Source organism: Vicia villosa, linkage group LG7 (assembly GCF_029867415.1).
Source record: "Vicia villosa cultivar HV-30 ecotype Madison, WI linkage group LG7, Vvil1.0, whole genome shotgun sequence".
Taxonomy (NCBI): domain Eukaryota; kingdom Viridiplantae; phylum Streptophyta; class Magnoliopsida; order Fabales; family Fabaceae; genus Vicia; species Vicia villosa.
Genome location: NC_081186.1, coordinates 13,205,176 through 13,215,647, shown reverse-complemented (window position 1 = coordinate 13,215,647; position 10,472 = coordinate 13,205,176). Strand labels below are relative to the sequence as shown.

Below are 10,472 nucleotides of genomic sequence, written 5' to 3'. Positions count from 1 at the left end.
ATTTGTGGAAGAAAACTTTCAATTAAACCATGAAATCAATATAATGTGATGTTCCAAAATCTAAATCATATCGTGTACGCAATACCTGTCATTGCAACGTGCAGTGCAACACACTCGTCCTGCATAGCTTGAACGTCATATCTCCGTTCTTCATAAATGAGTCTGTTCCCAAGCTGGTCCAAAACATAACTGTCGGGATATGGAATAGGCTTAAAGTCCCTAAGGGATCTTCTGTTGGACTGTAACAATTTTTCTATCTCAATCAAGAAGAGATCCATCAGTTCTTTCTCCGTCAACGTCAGAGCTGCATAAAATAAAAGCATTAATAGTCAGATCATACAGCACACAACTTAGTTACGGTGTTTTACAACATGAGTAAGAGTATTTTATAAAGTCACTAACAGATTTGTTTCATTGTAGTTAATGAGTTTATAAATTCCCACCTTGGTCGTTAATCTGAATCCTTTGATGGTGCAATACACCATCTGATAGTAAAATCCATGACTGCTCTCACACATGTGCATGTCTATTCACATCTCCTGACAAAAGCATAACAACAAACAAATTCCAAAGGTAATGACCAGAGCCCCATTCACTTGCCTCTTTAAGGGCCCCAATATATTCCCGATCATCTTCAAGGAAGCCCATGGAAAACACGCATCCCTAAACGTGTCATATTGTATATCACCGACCTTTCTGATATCATCATAAGTTGTAGGACCCTTTACAACCGTCAGTATCAGGCGTAGATAAAACAACTATCCGGTTGTGGGTGGAACCCAAATAAGTCGTCCAATGGTGTAACCCTTTTTCTGTGGCTTCCACGCCCTTTCCCTTTTATGGTAAACAAACTTCGTGATAAATTGGCCATAAGTCAATTGTCTCGCACCCTCATAGGTCTGATTTGCAACTAACCACGAAGTAAACATAGATTCCGTGACACTCGCCTCCTCTAAGACATTTTCCATACGGGCATGATCTGGGTAGTAGACGGACTTCTCACCAATTAGATGGAAAAACATGCGCTCAACTGCCGGCTGCCGTCCATGTATACTGTAAGAGAAGATTCTCCAACTTGCCTCGCAGGGGGATACGTACCTGCAGTCAAGGTACTGCTTTATCTCATCTACAGGTTCATTAGGACAACCATTTTGTGCCGAGTTATGAACAACTAATGCGGTAATTCGGTCATGTCCTTTGTGTATGTATTTGAAAAGATACTTGATTGACGTACTTTTATTAAACCATTCCATGTTAATGTGAGCATGGTACTTGAGTAGTAATTTCTTGTTGTAGGGGACAACACGCGTATTGTCAAAATGAATCCCCTTTTTTTTGTATGGTGTGAGTAGATGACTGTCGTCTATAGAGAGGGTATCCATCGGAATCAACAACACTATTTTTAATGAACTTTTTGGGGAAGAACTTAGTGCACCTGTTGTTTTTAGTACACTGTGCATTCTGATTAGCTAACCCACATGGACCATGGATCATATGTGATTTTACCAAGTTTTACAGTGCAGGATGTGTTGTAGGGTCAGGTATTTCTGCACAAATTATTCGATCGATATCTGCAGGAGTAGGATATTTACTTTGAGGATGTAGGAAAATTAAAATATGTGCGTGTGGGAGGCCTCTTTTTTGAAATTCGATGGTGTACATGTCTGCAATCACATATTAATTGTTATAATACTAAACCGTGATTAGAACTAAGTAATGTATTAAAATATGTCATAGTTCAAGACTTACATGCCAAAACGCGGTCGGGAATATGTTTCCTTGTAATATCTTTAAGTAGTTGGTCGAATTTAATCTTGAAGACCTTCAATACAATATCAGGACGGTCCTGTGGTGTTAAGTTCTCAGGAGCAAGTTGGCGTTTGATCTCAGGCCAATTTGGGTTGCAGGTGAAGGTTATGAAAAGGTCGGGGAAACCCAACTTACTTGAAATAGCCATCGCGTCAAAATACAGCTGGTCCATATATATCTTGCTCCCAACAAATGTAGAAGGTAAAACCACCTTTTTTCCTTGTTTTGTACTTTGATTTGATACACCAACATCAGGTTGATGCTGTAAGTTGTTATATTTACCTACCCTTAATTTTGATTGATTTTTCCGCAACCAATTTAGACGTTCTGATTCCATCATAGCATAGCCGTCTACCAGGAATTATTGGAAAAGGTGTAACACCCCATTTCTACCCGGCAAATATACAAGAATCAGAGTTTCAAAATTTCTCGACAAACAAATGAGGCGTCACATATTCATTTCACAATAAATCACTTAATCGCATTCAGCGGATACATAGCACTTTCTTTTAACCAACTAAACAAAATACTCAGCATATATTACTTTTCAAAACAGAATAACTTCTTTTATTAGAACATGGCGGAATCATAGTTCTCAATCTTTGAATCAATAACATCATATTCAGCTAAGATAAAACAGTAAAACAACAAAATCATAAACATCATAACTCGTCCCCCCGAGTGCTACGTATCAGTGCGACAACCGACTTGATTAACGGCAACTAAATCATCATACTTGAATACCTGCACGTTACCAATGTAAAGGTAACGGCGAACAAGAGAAAAGGGTGAGATATCAAATCATATAAGTGAGTGTATGATAAATTGTATATTAGGATTCAGACATATATAGTTATCACATCACCAGTATTAATATTTCCATACACTTCATACTTTCACTAACTCACAAATCTCACATACTTCTCATCGCATCATAAGTCACAACACTTCACATTCACATCAATTATATATAAACATATCAGTCATTCACTTGCAAGTCAAATCATGATACATCACGAGTATAAATTACAATTTTAGTCTCAAACATCACAGCATATAAGTCACTCATCTAGTCACAAAACATCACAGCATATAAGTCGCTCATCTAGTCACAAAACATCACACATACATTTAATTACAAAACATCACATATACGGCTAATTATAAAACATCACATATAAGTCACACCAGACATATTCACTTAATCGCAGTCAGAAATATTGACATCATCATACTATACATAAAATCATCAATTCGCATTTTCACATACTTCTATCATTTAACAAGTCACAATATACAATCACGATATCGTCATAAAACGTCACAACTATGAATCACATAAGACAAATGGGACATGACTCATGTATATGCATGTGGTACCAATCAGAGCTTCAGCCGCCGTCACCAATTGCCATTTGGCCCGTCATGTTTGCCATAGTTTTTAGGCCGTCATGTTTGCCATAGTTTTCAAGCCGTCATGTTTGCCATAGTTTTCAGGCCATCATAGAGTATGCATATGAAATGTGACTCTACAAACAAGACAACACATCATACTCATCACAATCACATATCATCACTAGGTGTTATACCCCAAAATTTGCCCGCGTTTTTTCTCAAAGAGAAGTCAACATACTTCTGTCTAAAAATTTGAAGTTTTATACAATCTTGGATTTTTATTTCATAAATATCCTGATTTTATGAATACTCAATTCTTAGAATTTTTTATACAGTATTTTGGTTCGCTGTTGAATTTATTCTTACATAAACGCCAAATACAGTTTATCACTTCATACACTGTTTATTCGAGATTTATTTTCAGATAAATAATGCTGACACAGTTGGTACAGAATTAAAATTTGCAGGCGCAGAGTCTGGGATTTCAGATTATACTGGTAACAATTAAATTATTATTGGTTTTATTTCCCACTAATTTTTATTTTTATACTATATTATTTTTTCAAAATCTCTTTCTTTCTTTTCAAATATCTTCCTTTCTTTTCAAATATCTTTCTTTCAAATCAAATCCTAACTTTATTCTATACCCCTTTCTTTTCAAAACCTACCATATTTTTTCAAATCCTACTACTATTCAAATTTTCCCTTTTTACGGTACCACTCCATTCCCCAACGTCTTTATCTCTCTCTTTTCACTCTATAGATACTCCTCATTTTTTTCCATAATTGCTCACATCAAATTTCACTCATCTCCCAAATTTCTATCATACTATCTCCTAATCATTTTCTCTTCTTCCCCGGCAAAAAATGGCAAAGTGGGTGGATACGTTTCTTCTTGTGGTCATCATTGTTTTTGTGGTGATCATGTCCTTTTTCTATCTGCATAGTCTTGAAAAATGCGGACCTGGGATGTTTACACTCCTGTACATCTATATACTGTTGTTTATAGCATGGATCTTTAATCGTCATACTTAAAGTTTGTCGTATCTGTCGCTTTCAAAATAATGTACCGTTCATTATATTTGTCGTACTGTTCGTTATATTTTTTGTTATGTAATATTTGTACAGTCAGTATTAAATATTGTATTATCTGTTGTACCGTCGTTTAATTATTGAGATGATATTATGCGTGTTTATTGCTAGTTAAATTTTTATTTATATGCATTAAATCCTTTTCAATGTTATTATCGATAATTTCATTCGCGTACAGTATATATTTTTATGTTTTTGTTTTTCTAACAAACCATGTAAATAATTTTTCACCATTAACACAACAAAAACAAAAAGAAAAATTAACTTTAACTGTTAAGTTTTCACTTTAACTGTTACGTTAATACCCGGACAGCCAATTACCAGTCAAAACCGCTATCAGCGCAATGGTCCGTGTTTGTACCATCAGTCAAATCAATCTTTCGCACTTCAAATTTCCAAGATTTTTGTTCTAGAAGTCTTTTGATAATCACGTGATCAACAGAGACTCAACACTGCAAAAAAATCAGCTACGCCTAACTGTCTCCTACACAAACAGTCCCTAACTAGGGTTTTTGGTTTTTTTTTCAGGAGAACGAGTTTTTGAGACCTCAAATGGATTTCATGGATATCCATATGTCTCAAAGTACCACCAGACAAATTTTCAAACTTCGATTCGCTTGGACGCACAGTCAACAACTCAAACGGTCAACAGACGACCAGTTTGACCAAAAAGTCAACAGACAGTCAAAAATGCAATTTTTTGTCAATATCCATATTTTGTCAAAAGATTCATCATTTGATCAATGGTTGATCATAATTCATCAAGAAAAGTTCAGAAATCGACAAAACTCCAAGTTTCAAAATTAGGGTTTTTTCCTAAAAGTCAACTGAATTTTGACTGGCCATAACTCTCTCCTCGTTCATCAGAAAAATTTCAATGAAAGCTCATTTGGAAGGAAATTCAATTATCTTTCAAATGAAATTTGTCCCATGGTCATTGGATTTACCATTAGGGAGATATGAGCCAAGACATTACATGTCATTTTCAAAGTCAACAAAAAGCAGTTTTTTGTCAAAGCCCATAACATCAAGATAACTTCTCCAAATGCAAAAAAGCTTCCAAAGTGGCTTGTAGAGGACATCTTGAGGATTCTAAAAAGTACAAGAACTCCTTCATATGATCAAAATTGAGGGAGTTATGCCTTGTTGAAGTTGGCTACTTTTTGGGAAAATACATGAAACCAACATTGATCAAACTTGATTTTTTTCCAAAGGGGCCTAATCTTTTATGATCCAAACATGTTTCTAAGTTGCTTAAGGCCATCCACGACCAATCTTAGGCCCATGAGGTTTTTATTGCATTTTTTGATTTAATTTTATTTCATTTAAAATTAAATTAAAAAAGAAATAATCAAAGATATTATCCAAGGATTTGGTTTCTAGTGTGAGTTGCCAAGATTGATTAAAAGATGGTGCAGAGAGTACAAAGAGACTTATGGCAAGAGTGGGTGGAGAAAATTGGAGCCATGGCCATTTTTTTCAAAGCTTTATCCATAAAAGTCAAGGTACTCAAGTATGCAAGAAAAACTTAGCTCATGGAGTTTATCACCTTTAAATCATTGCTTATATATACATAAGCCTATCAGCATCAAAAGGACACGAAAAGATTTCCAAAGAACTTGCAACAAACTCACCAAAACTCAAAAAAATATCAAAACACTTGTAATTTTTGTTTTCCTATTTACAACTACTATCAATACAAAGTAATCATTCCATTACTCTTGTGTAACATCATAGGTGAGGATTGAACCATAGCATGTGATAGAAACTACCTCAAACACGTGCATAATCATCTTCATACTTATAACCATGTAGCTTTCGTTTTCTTATGTGTACTTAATTATAATACAAACTAATCATTTGAATGGACTCATGGCATGATATAGAGTGGATCTGGGTGGTTACATGCAAGCTTTAACGTGGTATTAAAGCTCTACCATTTTTAAGCTTCAAACATGTAAATGTTTCGTTTTCCATGATGCGAGCTTCAAATGATAAAACTAACCACATATTCGTGTTCAGGAGACAAAATTAAGTGGATCTGGGCTGTTTTAGTTTTTGTTTGGTTCCATTTTTGCAGGTTTTGAACGTGGGAGAGATATGGCGGTTTTTCGAAGAAAATACGGCAATTAAAACCGCCACAATTTTCATAAAGAAAAAGTTGAAGGAGCCGGAGGTTGAAGACGACCACGCGTCCCAGCGTGGTTCGCCGGTCAAACCTGACCTCTCACTCCGCTCGCGTGTCATGCTGGCGTTGGCTGGTCAATTTTTCAACTCTTCCTCTCTCAGTTCTCATTGGTCCACGCAAGATATAGTGGGGCCAGTCTGACTTTGGTCACCACACAAATCTAGTGCTTTACCCTTTCCCCAGATTATCATGTGCTTTAAACCATAGCCCTTGGATCATCACTGTGCCATTATCACACGCTCTTGAACGCAAGCACACCATGCTCCTTCATAGATCAACCACACATGATCTTTTTATTTAATTTTTCTATATTTCTTTTAATTAATTTAATTTCTCTTTTAAATTGATTAAAAATAGTTTTAAAAGTCAGAAAATTATTTTAATTTCAATTTTAGGTTGATAAAATGTTTAATTAATTTTTTACATGAAAATATTTTATTTTTCTTCACAATTAATTTATTTTGGTTAATTAATTAGTAATTATGTAAATATTTGCTATTAATTAATTTTCAGCCAATCAAAACCTCCAAAAATAATTTTCTCTTTTATATTTAGGTTTAGATCTTTATAATCTAATTTTTGGACATAACAAACCATATTTTTATTACTAGGTTAATTATTTGTATAATTATTTGTATAGTTATTTGTTTAATTAACTTAATTAACTTAAAAACAATTTCAAAAATCACAAAAATTAATTTTATTTTAAAATTAATTAACAAACAACTTGGAAATATTTTAGACTTAATTTTTTAGGTTTAAATTTTATTTCTAATTTTTGACCTTTTAATTAGATTAATTATGCTTTTAATTTTAATTAAAACACCATCCAAAAAATCCAAAAAAAAAACCTTTTCCCTTTATCTTATTGCAATTTAAATTCTTAGATAAGTGTATTAGGTTGCAAATTTCATGTAAATAGCGTAGTTTACATTTCTCGCACAATCGATGTAATAGCGTAGGTTTACTTTCCGCACTTTACATTCCGCATTTTAATTCCTGTACATATAAAACTGCGTGTATAACAAGAATAAAACTGAAGCGCTAGATCACTAATCTCAAAGATAATATATCTGAAAACAAAACACAATCACACTTGCATCTCTTAGGGTAATCCCTGTTACTCTTTTCAAATCAATCCTATTGTTTTAAATGCAACTCAAATTTCTGTTTGTGTCCAGTTAAGAAAAATTTTCTAAAAGAAATAGGAAAGAACCTTATGAACTTAGGGTAGACCTCCTAATTGCTTGCTCAAATAAAACAAAACAACAAATGTTTCACACATCACTGTTTTTCCAAAATAAACTTTCAAAAGACTATACTTTGTATATATCCAAGCAAGGATTATTACAAAGTTAAAAATCTTTTTCAAACTATCAAAACATCTTTCAAAGATAAACACTTTGTATATATCCGCACAAAGATCATTACAAAGTTAATTCTTTTGCAAAATGTTTAAAACAACATACAAGCATTTCAAGCAAACGATGATTCAAACAAGTGAGCTAAGCAATTAAGAGCCCATGGATAACCATGGATAGAAAGGGTGCTAACACCTTCCCTTTGTATAACTTACCCCCCGAACCTAAAATATCTTTAAGGTCTTTTTCTATTTCTTTTATAAACCTTTCCTTAATTGGATAAAATAAAAGTCGGCGGCGACTCTCTACTTTTTGCAATTAAAAAAAAATAAAAAAATAAAAAGAAGAGTCAGTTCACGTCCAAAAACCGAGGTGACACTAGGCATACGCCCACGTCACTTATAATTACCAATTATTAGAGGTAATTCAACGTCACAATTAATCATTCATCTTCACTTAGTCACAAAATTATAATCACAAATATATACAACATCACATATTATCAATCATCACAAACATCGTCATGTTTCGACACATCATCGCAATTATACAACTTCTCATATAAACAAGATAATCATAATTATCATCATGGTTGGCACGTCATCACAAATCAACACATTAAGTCAATTCACATTAGCCTCATAATTCTCTATGAATTAGTCTTTTTATTAACTCACTAATACACTATCAACTACCCAAAATTATTCACCTAACACTCTCTAATTAATCGGATACATCACGCGTCACTACCGGTTATCTAATTTCCGTTTAAATCCTTAATATTCACGACTTTACGGATTTTCGGGCTATACTCCCAAGTCACTAAAAACACAACTCAACCGGTTAATTCGGATACAATTCTATTTCTTAACTGGTTATTCGATTTGTTCGGTTAAATTCTCAAGATATCGTAATTTACCGATAAACCGAATAGTTAACTAAGTTCATATTTATTCTAATTAAATAGGCTTATTGAACATTAATTCAACCATTAATTTAATCGACCGATTAATATCACAATTTCGACAAAAGAACATCACCATGTTAAAGTACTAATTAAACTTAACTACCACGTAAATTTTCATTAAATTCCGGACAACTAATTATACCACTTAATTCGGCTATTTCGATCTAACGGGACATTTTATTAGTTTTAGGAAAACAGAACATAAACCAAAATGAACAGTACGCCTAGCAATGTAATTTAGTGGCTTCATGGATGTCTCACTTCTATTATATTACCATATACTTATTCTAACTAATAATACTGAACACTAAAATTACACAGCATATGCATATGAAGGTTTCAGCAAGAACACAAAATCATAACCAAAATTAATACGTCACTGCCTGTCATCAACCAATTAGAGTGCCGATTGTCAATACAAGCCACGAGGGCTGCCGGTATATATATATATATATATATATATATATATATATATATATATATATATATATATATATATATATATATATATATATATATATATATATATATATATATATATATATATATATATATATATATATATATATATATATATGCATTTATCAAGTAACCACCAGCAAAAATGCACATATATGAAAAACAGAAAGAAATTAAAAAAAAAAAAACAGTAATAAATAAAAGATTTGCCAAGATTAACTAACACAACTTCTACAATTCCATAAACATTAGTATCTATCATATAAGAAAATAAGATATTCTTGAAATACCTAAATTACCCTACTTGCTCCAAATGATACCACGTGGATGGATGTCTTAACTAATAAGCCCAACTTTTGTTTTGATAACAAACTCTATTTTCCTTCTATTAATGCTATTTTTTTGCTTTGAAAGCATATCAGATTTTCAAAATTATATTGCTATTCCCTAGGCGTGTTATTACTGCAAACCTTCTCACTTCTCTCTCAAACCTCTCTTCCCTTTTCTCTGACTTTTTTTCTTTTTCACTACTCTCTCTGTTTTCAATCTTCTTCCTCACAACTGGGGACATCATCTTCTTTATCATTTCATTCATCATCAATGGAGTAAAGTTTCTTATTCAAAACTTTGTTTATTTTTCATGTTTTATTAACTAATTGAGTTTTTGTTTTCTATTTTTCAGTTGCTATTCATTACTCTTTACCAAGGATTTATCTTCTTATTCATCTTTCAGATCTGAAACGGCTTCTGACTGGACCACCAGATCTGAAATTAAAACCACAAAAATCATCACCAGGTTTGAAATCAAAACCAATGGATCTGTGATGGAAACCTCCGGATCTTAAAAAAGTTTATTTTTAACCTTCATCTTCAAGTGTTAGGCCTTATAGATTTCTGAGTTTTTTTCTTACCTCTTTTCATTGTTTTATTTTTCAGGCATTGTTCTACATCAATGAGCCATAACATATCTATTTCCTCAATGAGTTTTTCTCTTAACTACTTTTTTAGTATTTGTATGTTCTATTTATTCTATTTATTCTTTCTTCATCATTTTTTTTCCTTTTACTATCTCTATTAATTTTACTTTTTTATATCTTGCTATCATCTATTAGCTTCTTTTGTAATGATTAATAGATTGTTATGAAAAATGCATTTTGAAATAAATTTATTATTGCAATATAAGAAGTGTTTTTTTTTATTA

At 32.7% G+C, this 10,472-nt stretch overlaps 1 protein-coding gene and 1 long non-coding RNA gene across 2 annotated transcripts; one reads left to right on the top strand and one right to left on the bottom strand.

Annotated features, from left to right (window-relative positions):
- Window positions 1-758: 758 nt before the first annotated feature.
- Window positions 759-1,382, bottom strand: LOC131618672 (uncharacterized). Its single transcript, XM_058889846.1, has one exon. It carries the CDS (start codon window positions 1,380-1,382, stop codon window positions 759-761), a length of 624 nt encoding a protein of 207 aa, XP_058745829.1.
- Window positions 1,383-9,696: 8,314 nt separating this feature from the next.
- LOC131616967 (uncharacterized) lies at window positions 9,697-10,247 on the top strand. Its single transcript, XR_009288361.1, has 3 exons — window positions 9,697-9,876; window positions 10,005-10,067; window positions 10,208-10,247. It is a non-coding gene; the product is annotated as an uncharacterized LOC131616967 (long non-coding RNA).
- Window positions 10,248-10,472: the final 225 nt, after the last annotated feature.

Excerpts from the sequence above, each read along its gene's own strand:
- LOC131618672 (XM_058889846.1), bottom strand. The coding sequence starts at position 1,382 with ATGGATACCCTCTCTATAGACGACAGTCATCTACTCACACCATACAAA.